The sequence below is a fragment of the Suillus discolor genome (assembly GCF_016758755.1).
Source record: "Suillus discolor strain FC423 chromosome Unknown F5147scaffold_125, whole genome shotgun sequence".
NCBI classification, from domain to species: domain Eukaryota; kingdom Fungi; phylum Basidiomycota; class Agaricomycetes; order Boletales; family Suillaceae; genus Suillus; species Suillus discolor.
In genome coordinates, this window is record NW_024541372.1 from 66,001 (window position 1) to 81,239 (window position 15,239).

A 15,239-nucleotide genomic window follows, 5' to 3' on the forward strand; every position below is an offset into this window, starting at 1 on the left:
GCTGCACGAAGGTCGCGTTGACGCGTGAGTCGTGCCTTGTCTTTCGCGATTTGCTCCTTGAGAGATTGCCCTTTCTCCGTGGGGACAGGTACTCGACCAGATCGACGGATGATGTTGACATGAGGCGGGACAGGAGGTGGTGCAGGGGCGACAGCGGAAGAGGGTGCTGGTGGTGCGGGAATGGTAGGCATATCCTCATCATCGTCGCTGTCGGAGGAATGTCGATTTAGAAGACTTTCATTGAAGATGATGTCCCAGGAATTGAAGAAAGCGCCGGTGATTGCATCACGGCATCGCCATGCCTTGACCCCAGGTGGGTACCCCATGAAAACGGTTTCCCTCGAGCGCAGTCCAAGCTTATCCTGCAGTTCAGGAGGAATGCGTGCAAAACATCTTGCACCAAAAATGCAAAGGTGACCTAGATTAGGTTGAGTCCCATGCAACATCTCATATGGCGTTTTCCCTGGAGGTAGTGCCCACGATTCCGTCTGGTTGAACAGGTAGCACGCCGTGAGTGCTGCCTCACCCCACAGCGATGGAGGTAGACACGCAAAGTCCAACATCGCATACATACGACCTTCGATCATACGCATCACCCTCTCTGCTTTACCATTCTGCTGATGAGCATATGGGGCAGAGCGTTGACGTTGGACTCCGGTCTCCTCAAGATCCTTGGTAAAAGCGTCATTCAAAAATTCCCCCCCGTTGTCTGACCGGAACACCTTCACACGTAGCCTGGACAAGTTATCCCAACGTGCCCGTAATGTCCGCCATGCCTCCAGTGCTTGATCCTTGGATGCGAGTAGCTGGAGGTCGAGTGCGTGAGTATGATCGTCAAGGAAAATCACGAAGTAACGTTTTCCGTGAGGTGTGATGGTTGGAATGGGTCCACAGACATCTGCGTGGATGAGCTCAAGGAAGGAGGAGGCGCGTTCGGTCTCAGATGAGTGAAAGGGTAGATGCGGATGCTTCGCAAAGATGCAGGATTCGCAGTGAGACAGTGGAGTAGAGGTATCCAGCGTGATGCCCTTGGCAACACAACTCAGTCGCATGACCGCTTCCTTGCCAATATGACCGATGCGTGCATGCCAGAGGTCCAGCGTGAGAGGCACGTGCACGAATGCAGAAATCAGCGGTTCAGGAGCAGGTGTAGGTGTAAGGGTGTCAAATGGGATGAACTCAACATCAGGCGCATACAGTTTGCCTGTGGTGGGAATGGATCCCAGCGATGTTCCCTTAAACACTAACTCACATGTCATGTTCGATCGGAAATTAACGTCCCACCCCTTGGCGTTCATGCAACTAACCGATAAGAGATTGAGGAGTGCCCCGGTGCATGAAGACAGTTCGATAAGCGGACTCGGAGACGACATCCGCCAATCATCCACCAGACCACACAGCTCCCGCGCCCAGTCGTTTGGAGTATCCCGTGGTTTGCGGTGGTCACGGGCACGGTGTTCTCTGAGGAGTAGGTGTGGAAGAATCGACGGTCTTTGACAAGCGTGAGGGTAGTACCGGAGTCAAGAATCATGGTGAAGGGGAGGCCAGTGACGCAAGAAACTTCGTCAGGGACTTCAGCGATGGACGCAAAAGACATATTCTCCATGAGGCTCATTAGACCGGCGACGCCTGCAGCTGCAATGGCGGGTGTGACGGTACTGGGAGGTGCAGGTGCTGGTGTAGGGACTGTGATGGCAGCTGCAGAGACCGCATCTTTCCTCGCCTTATTTTTCATCCAGGGAGCCTGTCCTTCCATCCCGCCGCCCTTCCCATAGCAGTGCACATGATCGTGATCGCCTTTGTTGCAACCAGGCGTGGTGCAAAACACCCCCTGAGGGTTGTGCTTGTGCATGCGCAGTCCAGTGATGGTGTTGGTACCGCTTGCAGTGGAAGTAGTAGCAGCATTAGCATACTCAGAACCTGGACGAGAAGAATGAGCGTGCTGCGTTACAACGTGTCTTGCAGCTTCAGACGTGATGTGAGACACACAACTTTCAAAGGTAAAAGTGCGTACAACGGGGTTGGTAGCAGTGGCGGATGCGCTGGCCATGGACTCATTGTGCATGCGTTGCTCGAGTAAGGACTTAAACTGCTGCCAAATGGGCGTATGAGGAAGGCCCATCAGCATATGATAGATTGCGTCGGTTTCTCCCCAGGGAGCACCCGCATCAAGTAAGTGTTCGCGGAAAACAGCGTGTTGCGCGATGTAATTCGTGGCGTCTGCAGAGTCTTTCATATGGAGCGCCTGTACTTGTTGACGAAGAAGGTACTGGGCGCTCATGTTGGTACAATTGAAGTGTTCCTGTAGGATTTGCCATGCTTTACGTGCTGTAACAGTGTGCGAGCGGGGAATGAGCGATGATACCGGGGAACTGAGCCGCCGAGTAACGAGCTCCTTAGCCTTCATATCCTGGAGCAACCATTCACGCATTGCTGTCGTCTCGGCGGTCGTGGGGTTGACAGGATCAACAGGTGCAGGCATAATTGAAGGTAGCCCAAGAAGATCCCCTGGTTCGGCCTTCGTGTTGATGTGACACCAAAGATCTTCGCAGGCGAGTGCGTATTGCATTTTGGTGGCCCAACCAACATAATTTTCCGTTCCAAGCAGCTCGGGAATGTGATCATGTTTTCCCATGACGATACCATCGTGGAGAAGAGTAAGATGAGAGCGGCAAGCAGCGCGTGAGCGTGTTCAGAGTTTCTGTGTCTGGCTTTGGGTTAAGCCAGGGCTCATAACCTGTAGGAACGTGAAAGCTAAAGGAACAAGTCTCAGCGTTGGTGAAAGAAGCGCTAACATTCATAGTACCTAAAGGAACAAGTCTAGAGATGAAACATCGTAAGTGAAAGGCGGCGTGCAAAGTAAACATGAACTGTACCTCAGCGTTGGTGAAAGAAGCGCTGAGGTACAAACAACGTGATACAAAGTAATGATAAGGTGCGTGCTATAGAGTCCGTGATGACAAACGAAAGAAAGGAATACAGAAGAGTCGATGTTGAATGTCAACAGGGATATGATAGTATAGTATGTAGAACTTACCCAGTCAAGTAGGCAATTACTTTGAATTGAGTGCTGTAGGCAAAAATCACGAAATAGTGGATATGGCATAACCCCATCAGGGAAAACTCCGGATTTTGCCAAGCAAGCATACACTACTTGCTGCCGAAAATCTATTATACAGTCCCAAAAATAGTAAGCTGTAGCGCATATTTCCACGACCTTAGTCACATAACTTTCGCACCACTTATTGGAGATAAATATATTATAGTCCTAGTGAAGAGAGAATGTGCCGGGCTTGAGAAATATACTAACGACCACTGAGACACATCACCAAGACACTCAAAATATATTAGTTACCCGAGCTTTAGTCTATATAGGAAATGACAAGTGCTGAATATATCTTATACCACATCTAGCACAGACATCTCGTTCGTACCTGTCACACAGGGTAGCTTTCATATGTTGTATATAGATATGCTCAATACCTTGATATGATTGAATTCTCAGATATAATATACTTAGATGACACCCGCACACCATCCTCACACTGAAAGAGTGCACAATAAATGGAACGAGCCACACAAAATATTAGATTACTGGTAGATAGTAGGTACAGGCATGATTACTATGGTGTCAAGGCAGAGTATAAACGAGCGTTACGCGTGGCTCCAAAGGAGTTGGTTCTGAATGGTCAATTGCCACTGGGGGCGGTTGGTGGAGAGGAGCATTGGGACTTTGGTATTTCCAGGAAAATCAGAAAGATCCTGCTGTAGGTACTGCACAAGGATGCTTTGTGATAATCAGCAACAAGGCGCAACACCTAGTAACAAGAAACTTACTCGCTATATGCTTTCTCATACGCTAGACCCTTGTCTTCCATTGCTTGTTCCTTCGCAGCCTTGCGCGCGCCTGTGAGCGAGGAGTCTACAAAATTCCAAAACCTTCCCGCCATATAGAAGTCTTTCTCTGTAACGACCGATCCGTCCACATTAATGTCCGCCGCGTCGTTCACATCAGCCTCGAAGTCTGCGTCGTCCTTATTGTGGTCCGCATCTGCATCAACGTTCTCATTCCCATCATGGCCATCGTCGCCATCAACATTCCTGGGGGCTGCATTTTCATGAGCGATATCATCTTGAAAGGCATCAGTGTCATTGTCGTCCTCTTCGGCGTCACCGTCGAGCATGTTGTGCTCTATCTCATCGATGTCGATGCCAAGCTGTGGTCCGATTTTTTGGCGGACTTCTTTCGGAAGAGAAGGTACAAGCAGGGGGGAGTAAAGAGTACGCAGAGGCACGGTTTTGTAGTTACCAGTGCCGAGTAAGTAGACACGCAAGCAGTGTCGCTAGTCTCGAGAGGTTACTATCTATATAATATTCGTTGTGATAAAAACATACCAAAAACGCGAGCCTGTTCCAATGAGCTGCGTCAACTTCAATACAACCATGGGCGAAAGATCTGGCCACGTCTGTGATACTGGTGCGTTTAGCAATAGATGCAGTCAACTGAAAAAATATTATTTCAGAAAAATTTGCGATTGTTATTAGCGCTACGCACCTTAGATTTCATATTGCCACGGATTGTAGAGAGAGACTTGCTGACGACCTTAGCAAAAAGTGCGGTGAGTTCCACGTCTTCGAACAGCAATGCCGGAACTTTGAATACATCTTGGTGTTTCTTGATGAATTTCTGTCACGGTGTCAGTTTGCTTCAATTTCCATTCGTAGCATCGGAAAGAATCTACCAAGATCTGCGGGTGTGTATCTGTCACGTATGCAGTGATATTGGGCGAAAGCATGCATGCGGTCAGACGGTTTTGAAGTGCAGACTCATTAAATGATAAGTCAGACTCGTGATGTGTGCAGACACGGCAAATAATACCTTGAAATCTTTAGAGCCCAGTAACTCTTTCAGATTGGCGAGCAATCTAAGTTTTTCGTCATCGTCATTCTTGAGCACAAGGGCTACGATCCTGACAAGCATCTGGTATATGCCTCCACACTGAAGGAACATTAAATCATGTACATTTACAGCAAGTTAAAAAAAATACATACATTGATAAACTCGTGAAGACTGGTGATTGGAACACCAACTTCCTCCGCAATTTGATTTGCATAGACTTTAAGCCGTTTCGTGCTGCGGGGCGTAAGGGTAACAGGGCAACCCAGACTCACACCGGAATCCACCCTTTGGCGACGCACACCGATAGTTATAGGTTCGTCGAGGGAGCCATCGGATGATGGCGTACATGGAATGCTGATGGGAGCTATGGCAGCAATCTGAGCTATCTCAGTTGAGGCCAATGGTGGATGGGCTGCTAGAGGTGAGCGTGCGCGACTGATATTACCACGCGGTTGTGAACCACATGCTGAAGGCGGTCGAGATCCTCTGCTGCTGGCTGACATGCTCCTGCCTCGGCCAAGCAGGGCATCACCAGGTGTGAGTAGACCATTTGCTGTCGTTTGCCTAGCTTGTGGTTTCCTGCGAGCACGCACAGGATGCTGTGAGATCATGATGTCGCAGACAGTGAGGGAGCAGGACAACCAGTGCTGCGAGTTGGTTCAAAAGTCTAAAACACACTTAATTGAGTTTATGTTAATTCAATTCAATTCACCCAACCGAGATTCGTCAATTCTCACACATCAAGACAAATCAGACAGGAGGGAGATGGGGTCTAAATTCATATTATAAGTACAAATGATAATACTTTCTTGAGGCTGCAAAGCAAAGTCCCTCCATCTACAGGACAGGTTGGCGCGACAGATACCAGAGAACCTTGATACCGCTGGGAGCAGCAAGTATTGCTTTTCCTCCACCTGGTGCTGCGGGTGAGAAGTGGATTAAGGCTTGTTGCGGTAGCGGAAGCAGGCACTGTCGCAGTTGCAGTATGCCACCACCACTAACTAATGTTGCGGGTGGGGGTGGGGGTGCGGATGGAATTGCAGGTGCTGTTGCTGCTGTTGATGTGGCTGTGGCTGTAGATGCGGCGGTTCGGGTTGATTTGGGTACATGTTATAGCCTGAGTGTAGTTAGATTTTTTATGCTATAATAACGGCGAAGAACTCACCGGTATATGACCTTTCTAAAACCTCATGACGTTGTTGTGAACCTCCGGAGTAAAGATACAGAGCTGGTGGCAGCGAACCATATAGCTGTGGTGGAGGAAGTTGTGAATGGTGAGGAGGGTAGTAGTACTGGGGAGGAGGGAATCCTGGTGGCGGCGCAAAGTAGGCTTGATTTTGGTGATCTCCGATATGAATCGTTGAGTCTTGCTGAGCAGGCAGAAGCTGGCTAGAGGGTCCGGCAGTTGCTTGACCAGTCTTCAATGTTGCTGCCTTCCTTCGCGTGCCGGAAGTGGTTGCCTTTGCCTTTGATTTTGCAGCAGTCCTTGACTTGGGAGGGGCCCGATCGAAGGAGGGAACTGCCACCAGAGGGATCTGGGTATCATGTTCCATATTAGCATCTAGTTGAGGTACGTCATCAGATTTCTTCAAAGTCTTCTTCTGCTTCATTTGTCGTGAGGCCATTTCCCGAACCTCTGCGACATTCGTAACCCTCAGCGGTGATTCACGAAGCGTCTCAGGAATTACAGAATTGATATGATCGTAGTTATGAATAGAGTAGGCATTGATGAAGTAGTGTGGTGTTGACTTGTGCTGAATGATAGGTTTTGTACGAGAAGTTTCGAGCCATTCTTGGCGCACAGGTTCCTCGATGGTGTCTGTACACTGTGAATCAACACAGTTGTGCTGGAGATTAATGACGCATATGATATCCTATAGCCTCGCAAGGGTCAGAAATAGCGCACACGATCAATGGGATATCAAATTTACCACCGCCAGTGTGACAACCTCGTCATCAATCAGGTTCAGACAGGGTAGATGGACAGAAGCATGTAAAGGGTTTGCGAATGAAAAGAGCTGGAGTCCAACATGAACAACGGTGTTCGGATTCTCGGATGATACAAGGATCTCGCGAACACGTCCGATGCATGTCTAACAATTAATCAAGAACCATACAGTGAGGAATTCACTCACCTGACCATCAGTCGTTCAGTGGAAAATAACATGACTATTCAGATATGCGATATCCCCTTCCCTCGCTACGACTGATTTGCCTTGATAGTAAGCGATGTCAGGCTGGGCAGTTTTCAGGATCTTCGAGCAATGAGTTTCTTTCCAGGCTACTATATCATTTCTTGCCGTTTTTCCGTTGGCACCAAGAGAAGTCTGAACTTTCCCGGAACCTGTGTGAAAAGAATCAGTAGCGATAGAGTGAAATCATAAGCTAGGACTACCAGGTACTGGAGTATTACGATTGAAGACTGATAATCCGAGCAATCGTGCTTGCTCTGGGTGTTCATCGAGATACCCTAGAACTTGCGCTCCTCCCCAGACCCATTTTGAGGCTTTGTTATCGTACCAATACCCACCCGTGACAATGTGCTTGACGATATCTTGATGAGTGAATGTTCGGCAGGAGTCGCGGCTTGGTGCTTGGCGATTACTGTATACACACGACAAACGAAATACATGGTTGAAGGACTCGTATCGTTCGGTCGAAAATATCACTGCTGGTCCGAAACGTCGAATATACGCCGGGAGATGAACTAAGAAATAAAATTTGGGCTTGCTTATAATGATGCTAGGCGTGCACTGTGCTGTAACATTAAGAAAATCTTGAATTGTTCGAGACAGCTTTGCCTAGAAAAGAATGAACTAAAGTTATCGCATATTTCTGCATAAACCTACAAGATAAGCTTTCATATCCACAATCTTCGTGTGCCAGACGAGTACGATGAGCTCTCCTATCACAGTCCATGCATTGAGAACAATTGAAGGGACGAGATCATAAATCAAAAACGGCATCACTTGCGCCAAGCTTTTGAAATGTTTCCCTATGAGACTGCCTTTGTAATGACAGACGTAGTCTGCATTCAAGCATGGAGCGTTGAGTCCGTCCTTATCAACAGACTCAAGACGGACCTGAAAGATGCCCATGAGCTTTGCCTTGTCGAGCAAAAACACGGTTTGCCCCCAAAAATACTTGACGATACCGAGCAGTATTGTGTGCAGAATTTCCGTTGGAGTGTCCATGTGTATATCGAGGCCTGCTAAGAGCGTGAACGAGAGTTCAAAATCACTAGAGTACTAAACTAACCTTCCATTCCCAACAATGGGTTAATAGCGTCATCGAGCTTGTGACCTTGCAAAAGTTCTACGAACTCTTTCTCCAGGACAGCTGTAACTTCAGCTTCTGGCATTGCTTGGGTACCAGCGGCACACTTTCGAAGTTTCTTTCCGAGCTCTACTAACACATTGAGGATCGAACTAGAAGTGGAATCACGAATACCAGTCAATGATACCGAATTCTTGATCTTCTCCGACGCTCCTGACTTCAACGCGATCTCAAACTGTTTTCAGACTTCTGCCATTGTATTTTCAGGTGTTCGTAGGTTGCCTGACTGTAAGCACAATATTAGCTATTAGAATGTAGTTCAAATATATTCCTACCGTGAAAAGACTGCTGTACCCGTCACCAGACGCCTTATATTCTTTCGTCCCACCAGTATCGCAAGTCCTGCAATAGTAATTGCAGTTTAAGCCGGCGTGGCTACATTCTTCTGCTTGCATGGGGTTGTCTCCAGCGAGGAAGAGTGCGTACGGAATCAACAAAACCTCTTTGTTATACTTGCAATCCCAGGCAATTATACCTGATTCGGCAGCGTTACTGCAGATTGAGTCAGAACTTCGACTTCAGCAGATAAAGGAAACAACATACCATATAGACTCTTTCATGGCCCTCATAAGCTCCATGGGAGCAGCATGCGGTGACGATGTGACAAATCGTACGAAAAATTCTTTTTCGAGCATCTCGCACGGTAGGTTGGCATTTGACATATAGATTGCGTGGTGCTTGTTCCATTGTTTGGAGACATTGCCAGAAACATTGTCCATAAAAATGATGAGAGGAACCGTATGAACCATCCGGCCATTAGACTTAGCACGCAGTGGATTCGGAGATAGTGATGCATATTTTCCTGACGAAGCTGTTGTTTTGTGAGTAGTGAGTCACTGGTGCGATGAATGTAAATCAACACACGTGTAAGGCCACAGTCGAGCTCGCCTGGAGTTGCAGCAATCTCTTCAAACGATCGCACAAACATGGACGTTGAGATGATCTCGCGTTGCTCGTTAATGATGAATCCAGCCTAATATAGTGAGGACTTTGTATATCCAGATACCTTCACAACAAGGAGACGTACCTCCGTTCGTTCAACCACCCGACCAAGCGCATATAAGGCCTTGCCATCTGACGGTCAGAGACATCGTCACTCAAATCTACAGGTAGCAAGGCATGAAAAAAGCGCTCTGGTATAAAATACCCTCCAGAATCATCCTGTAATAGTTCACCTGTGAAATAGATCATTCCGTCCACACGAGCCGCGGGTGGTGAGGGCAGGTCAAGCAACATCTTCTTGCCATTGAACACTTGCGACATCCCCTCCCTGCCATCTTCCGGATAATCTTCCATCGCAAAACGAGTGAGGGGATTTGCATAGTCCTAAATCATGGCATCATAGTTACTGTTGCGTACAAACACACCGAACCTACCTTCGCAATTGATTTCGCAACATCATTAATATAGAATACACTCCCAGAGCGAGCTGTCACCTTCTCCGTTAAACCGCCAACAATGTTATCCAGATACATATGGGATTTTTTGATGGCGCCAAGTGAAGGGACATCTCGAGTGCCGAGCTCTTGCGCCCAACTGAGAACGGCCCTCTTCTGGGCATCAGAAAACGGGAGACGCGGAGAGCTGAAAAGGAGTGAGGTCACGAAATGCTTAATGTAGATTTAAGTACAATGATATTGCTAACACAAAGAGAGACAAACTGCTTTTGACGGCCAAGGATATGTTGGACTATCCAGTGGGACAGTGTCCTTGATGTTCGTTCTTTCGTAGATATCATCTAGTAGTGTAATGTAGGCTTGCCAAACTAATCATAATGTCACTCACCAGGAAGCTCTATCCCGAAATCAGCGCTGTCATCAGAAAGTTCTTGCTCGTTGTTGATTGGGGCAAGTGGCATTGAGAACGGTACTTCACCCGAAGTAATAATTGCCTTGAGTTCTGCGAACAAGTCCAAAGGTCCCTCATCGAATCCGAATGTCCGGTCACCAATTTCGTGCAAAAGCTCAGATAATCCAGGTTCAGATTCGGAGGGCCCATTATCTTCCACTGACACAGGCACCATAGATGATGGCGCATCATAGAAATTCGTGTCCATCGGAGAGTCGGTATTCATATCGAAGGGGTCATTGGCATCAACATAATTAGTATGGGCAGCGGCCTGAACGACTTTTCGGCGCTGCTTGGAACATTTTATTTGAGCGTGACGGACATGGACTCCTTGTATGATGTGTTTGGATATATGTCGAAACTCCATCAAACGATACTTGCCATGCTTGAGAGGGCAGACCGTGCATTGGATGCGCTTTCGGGTGTTATCGGAATATCGAAGGACTGCAGTATCAATTCATTAAAACATTCATACTACGAGACGAAAGACGCACCAATACCATCAACCAAGTCTGCATTATTTAGTGTCATGCCGAACTGAAGTCTGGACTTGGCGACTTGATCAGCGTCGAAAGTCGCTGATGATCACGTGAGCTTTTGTCTTTGAAATCAACAAGTCCGAAGTCCCATGGCGTGATGTCTCCAATCACAACTTGATCTTCATCAACTCTGCACAATGAGCAACACAGTCACCCATTTTTCGACTGTTATCAATCCAGAAAGTCGGTCAGATAGTTCTGACGGTGCACCGTTGCAGCGCATCCTCCTTACGGTGTGTTTTTCGGGCCGGCTCCCAAAGCAGACAGTTCGACAGAAAAATATCGTGAGTACTTGTTATCGCTATAAACATGCTTGCTCTTTATTATGCATGATAGCCTGTCCACATTTTGGTCTCTGTTGCCGAAGAATATGGACCGTTTACCTCCCCAGTTATGGAGGCCATATCAGTAGATCTTTGCTCTACTCGTTCGAATTCACCATTAATGGATGATGTGAGTTCTAAATTCTGCACTGAATATTTGTAGATCTTACCTCGTGCAGTCAACTCCCAGTCAAGCCAACAACGATCTTTCCTCCCAAGCGGATGACATTATTCCATTCCTCCCACTCCGACGAACCTTCAACTATATTAATCCGATGGAATGGGCCACACTATCGAAGGAGATCGAAGAATGGTTGGTGAACGATGTAGACACTAGGTCTCAATTATGGACATGGGGATGCAATGCTTTCTGGCTCACATTCGTCGCAGCATACCCTTTATTTCCCAGAGGCAAATGGCCAATGTGGGACCCTCGCATTCCTGTGGAGGGGACATTTATTCAGGAGTGGTTGGGATGGTCGAATGATATTGATGCCATGAAACTTGAGGGCGAACATTCTCTCGTGGCCCTACTCAATGACATATGGGCCGAATTCAACAGACATACTGCGCTCTTTCACCCCTTGCCTCTTCTTGCTGTTGACTAACCTATGACACTTTTGTTTGTGCGCCGATATGTATTTGTTAATTAGATTTTAGTCTGCATCATATGTATACTACCTACTGTGCCAATGGTACCATTAACGCCCAAGATTGTGATTTAGATCGTCCGTTTGTCGGTGCTTTCGTGGATGCAGCGGTTGTAGCGTATAATATGCACACAGATGTGAGACAGGCCACTCAGATATTAGCACTAGCTGGGTCACAGGTCTATCACAGGGTCTAATTTTCGACTGTTCTATATGACTGACCTCGATGCATCTGATATATGCACCGCAAAGGGTGTATACTAGCCCTGATTTGGACGAATTTCCAGCTGTAACCAAGTCATCATCCAGGATTGGGATAAAACCTTTCATAGATACCGCATATGTACCCTGTGCAGGTTAAATTTATTACTTATGTGGCAAGGCTCCAATCGAACTAGTACCTAGCATGTTGCTATGTGTGTTATATAACTTTCGCACTACCTCGGTTCGGGCCAAAGCGGCGCTTAGCGGTGTATATAGGACTATTGCAACGTGTACCTGATTATCTAAAGATAGCAACTGCCTGCCAGGCCATAGTCATGCAGGCTACTTTGTTTCAGCAACGTGTATCATGTCTCAAGATGAGACACCGAGCTATATCAATATGGCTATGCTTAACACGGACCTGCACGCAGTCCTGCATGCGGAGTCTGTGATAAGTATAGACCGGCCAATTTCCAGACTTTCTGCATTAACGCGCATTTCAACGGGAATTGAAGCGTTCTGCTCGGGCTACAACGTTACACACCAGAATTAAAGTTGATTCATTTACTACCAGTGTACACCACGGTAGTGGAACGCCCAGAAAAGGTGATTCAAGCTGCCAGGAAGTCACTATTGTTGCGGGTAGTGCTGCTGTAAGGACCGCAAGATCCTGTTCCAGCGGAATGAAGCGTAAGTAATATCATTCGGTCCATCGGGTAAAGTCAGCTGCTTATTGGTTGGTATATTGCGGATTCAATGGAAGAGAACGGATCCGGCCGGGCGTCTAGCGTGGCTTTGATTCACTAGACTCACCCTGGTGGGCCTAATTCCAATTGATTTAGAATGGAAAATCCCATGAACTGACACTATCACTATTTGGCAGTACTATGTAGTGCAGGCCTGCCTCGTTAAAAGAACACAACACATATGCATGAATCTACCAACCTAAATGATTCTACCTTTCCTATCCCACTGCAAGTCTTGGTTAGAGAACATTGGGAGGAAATTGTTGTGGTGGAGAAGCCGCCCGTGTGTTATGATAGCTACCATCGGTGGTAGTGAGATCATCGACCCCGACAACTAGCAAGTGCATGATCATCGTGCCCTGTGACAAGTTCTGACAACGCACTTCCTCGTGTAATTTCTAATCCAGCATACCCGACCTGACAGGATTCGTATCCAAGGAGTCGCCCCATCCAGTAGCGCATGGTAGTTTCGGGGATGTGTGGAAATGCACCTACATCGTATCCAACCGTCAAGGCCCAGTGGAGGCAAGCATGCTACACGTATGGCTGTCCAACAATCTGAACCCATGACAGGTAGCAGTCAAATCCCCACGATTCTCAAGTCTGAGAGATTCTGAGATTGTCAAGATCAACAAGGTACATTGGAGTCCAGTCTGACGGCTGCATATCTAACCTTTCAGACACAGAACTTTGACCACGAGAACCGTATATGGGCCAAGTTGAAACATGAATATGTATTGCCCTTGCATGGCACCGTAGAGCGGTTTGGCCCATTTCGCGCATTTGTTTCCCCCTGGATGCCGAACGGGACTTTGGAATCTTACCTTAAGCATGCACATGAGACCCTCTCGATGATAGATAGGCTTCGGCTGGTGAGTTTTTTCATGACACCGAGTACGGGAACTTACTACGTTTTCAATAGCTTAAACAAATTGCAGAGGGACTCCAATACCGTGAGTGTTGAATTAACTATGGATGTCACAAATATAACTTTGTTTTCTGCAGTCCACGACAATGACGTGATACACGGCGACCTCACCAACGTAAGTTCACACATTTTACACATACCACACCGTACAACCAGAATCATCTTATGGTAATTGTAGGGTAATGTTCTCGTTGCTACCGATGGATCCCCTCGTCTTGCAGATTTTGGTATCTCCAATATCATGGGACAATCCAACCCTGCCTTTTCCTACCACACCGGTGCAGTACGTTGGGCCGCTCCAGAACTTCTTGACTCCCCAGACGACCAACCCATACAATGCGCCACGAAATCTACTGACATATACGCTCTCGGCAGTATCATGCTTCAGGTTCGAGGTCTCGCATTGGTTGGTTAGTGAGACTAATATCGCCTGCGTGCAGGTCCTATATGGGAAGCAGCCTTACTGGTGGCTGAAGTCTGCCATACACGTTATGTCTGCCAAGTTCAAATGCACAGAGCCCATTGACTCCTCCGTCGAGATCGAGCCTAATCACCTGGATTTCATGCGGCGGTGCTGGTCAACGAAGAGCGAGCTTCGTCCATCAGTAGAAGAGGTGATAAATTATCTTCAAGAAGCACTGTCAAATGAGACTTCGTCTGCATAAGGTCTCTGTTTTGAAGTGATCCTCTTTCTTGTCCTTATGTTAACTCGGGTGTCTCCTATCATATATCATATTGCTCGGTGTCCGCTCTCACTTCTCGGTGTCGTACGTGTATGATACACTAGCTGTATTTGTATTTATGTAACAATACTAATGCGCTAGCAGACTACATGCAATACCACTCCTCATAGTGTATGCAAGGCAGTGATAAATTGGGAAGCACACAGATGTCATTCCGAGTACACGGTATCCTAGGCTAGTTCATTCATATTGTTGTCACTCTGCTCGTAAGAATTCTACAATCTCAGAAGCCACTGCCAGTCGATCTCCGGGTTCGACAGATACGCATTTCAACGAATACTCCTTGTGTACGTCTTCGATATCAGTGAATTGACGGAAGGGCTCTGTTCCTGCCATTCTTGCCGTAATAACGTGGTTCGCTTGCGTTAGCCAGAGGTAAGGCGCACGTCCACAAAACAGCTGCACATTATCAGCACAGTAACTCCCATGGAATCGAATGGGGAACAGCACACCTGAAGCATGATGCAACCATATGAATAAACATCGGCGGCTTTGGTTGGTATCGCCACCTCCCCTTGCTCGGGTATAGCAAGCATCTCAGGCGCCATCCACCGCACATTTCCTGGATGACACGAACTGAAGGTGGAGTTTCGTGCTTCCGAAGGGATCGTTGAGAGACCGAAGTCTGCAAGATGGAGCTTCCCATCGGCACTCATTAGAACATTGGTCTGTAAATCGAGTTATCATAATGAGACATCGTAGCTACGACTTTTAACACGTACACATGTTAAATCGCCATGGACCACTTCTTTGCCGTGTATTAACCAGTTGGCGAGCATGTCTGATCAGATACAGAAAAAGAATTAGATGCACAATATTTGAGGCCGGCAGCTATCTGTCTCAACTAACGACATGTCAGAACTCGTCCGATATTGCGAGATACGGTACATACCATTCTCAGTTTGTCGGCCTTGGAAGGAACACGTCCTCTCTTCAGATAATCATCGAGCGATCCATTTTCCATCCATGGAGAAATTAGGGCAGGGAGTGGCCCAAAGCCATCAACAACACTATTCAAAGTA

General features: G+C 47.3%; 5 protein-coding genes across 5 annotated transcripts; 2 read left to right on the top strand and 3 right to left on the bottom strand.

Annotated features, from left to right (window-relative positions):
- Nucleotides 1-3,654: 3,654 nt before the first annotated feature.
- On the bottom strand, nucleotides 3,655-5,511 carry F5147DRAFT_781117 (uncharacterized protein; the record flags this gene model as incomplete). The annotated part of the gene is made up of 7 exons (XM_041442573.1): nucleotides 3,655-3,787; nucleotides 3,838-4,343; nucleotides 4,396-4,503; nucleotides 4,556-4,687; nucleotides 4,743-4,826; nucleotides 4,880-4,999; nucleotides 5,053-5,511. The coding sequence occupies 7 exons, from the start codon at nucleotides 5,509-5,511 to the stop codon at nucleotides 3,655-3,657; spliced, it is 1,542 nt and encodes a 513-aa protein (XP_041285438.1).
- A 226-nt stretch (nucleotides 5,512-5,737) lies between these two features.
- On the bottom strand, nucleotides 5,738-10,615 carry F5147DRAFT_781118 (uncharacterized protein; the record flags this gene model as incomplete). The annotated part of the gene is made up of 17 exons (XM_041442574.1): nucleotides 5,738-5,973; nucleotides 6,066-6,774; nucleotides 6,832-6,993; nucleotides 7,066-7,244; nucleotides 7,296-7,701; nucleotides 7,750-8,108; nucleotides 8,159-8,393; nucleotides 8,424-8,462; nucleotides 8,512-8,728; nucleotides 8,780-9,047; nucleotides 9,101-9,209; nucleotides 9,264-9,302; nucleotides 9,344-9,562; nucleotides 9,613-9,846; nucleotides 9,898-9,974; nucleotides 10,022-10,528; nucleotides 10,579-10,615. 17 exons carry the CDS (start codon nucleotides 10,613-10,615, stop codon nucleotides 5,738-5,740), a joined length of 4,032 nt encoding a protein of 1,343 aa, XP_041285439.1.
- A 145-nt stretch (nucleotides 10,616-10,760) lies between these two features.
- Nucleotides 10,761-11,554, top strand: F5147DRAFT_781119 (uncharacterized protein; the record flags this gene model as incomplete). The annotated part of the gene is made up of 3 exons (XM_041442575.1): nucleotides 10,761-10,907; nucleotides 10,960-11,076; nucleotides 11,126-11,554. The coding sequence occupies 3 exons, from the start codon at nucleotides 10,761-10,763 to the stop codon at nucleotides 11,552-11,554; spliced, it is 693 nt and encodes a 230-aa protein (XP_041285440.1).
- Nucleotides 11,555-13,068: 1,514 nt separating this feature from the next.
- F5147DRAFT_727226 (kinase-like domain-containing protein) lies at nucleotides 13,069-14,326 on the top strand. The gene is made up of 6 exons (XM_041439246.1): nucleotides 13,069-13,182; nucleotides 13,233-13,418; nucleotides 13,469-13,499; nucleotides 13,552-13,589; nucleotides 13,653-13,862; nucleotides 13,915-14,326. The coding sequence occupies exons 2-6, from the start codon at nucleotides 13,344-13,346 to the stop codon at nucleotides 14,137-14,139; spliced, it is 579 nt and encodes a 192-aa protein (XP_041285441.1). The 5' UTR covers nucleotides 13,069-13,182; nucleotides 13,233-13,343; the 3' UTR covers nucleotides 14,140-14,326.
- Nucleotides 14,327-14,412: 86 nt separating this feature from the next.
- F5147DRAFT_727230 (kinase-like domain-containing protein) lies at nucleotides 14,413-14,996 on the bottom strand (the record flags this gene model as incomplete). The annotated part of the gene is made up of 3 exons (XM_041439247.1): nucleotides 14,413-14,616; nucleotides 14,670-14,885; nucleotides 14,940-14,996. 3 exons carry the CDS (start codon nucleotides 14,994-14,996, stop codon nucleotides 14,413-14,415), a joined length of 477 nt encoding a protein of 158 aa, XP_041285442.1.
- Nucleotides 14,997-15,239: the final 243 nt, after the last annotated feature.

What these genes read in the sequence shown, in the direction of transcription:
- F5147DRAFT_727226 (XM_041439246.1), top strand. Translation starts at nt 13,344, where the DNA reads ATGCCGAACGGGACTTTGGAATCTTACCTTAAGCATGCACATGAGACC. An exon ending in TGCAGAGGGACTCCAATACC is followed by an intron (nt 13,500 to 13,551) that starts GTGAGTGTTGAA and finishes TGTTTTCTGCAG; the next exon opens with TCCACGACAATGACGTGATA. An exon ending in TACACGGCGACCTCACCAAC is followed by an intron (nt 13,590 to 13,652) that starts GTAAGTTCACAC and finishes TGGTAATTGTAG; the next exon opens with GGTAATGTTCTCGTTGCTAC.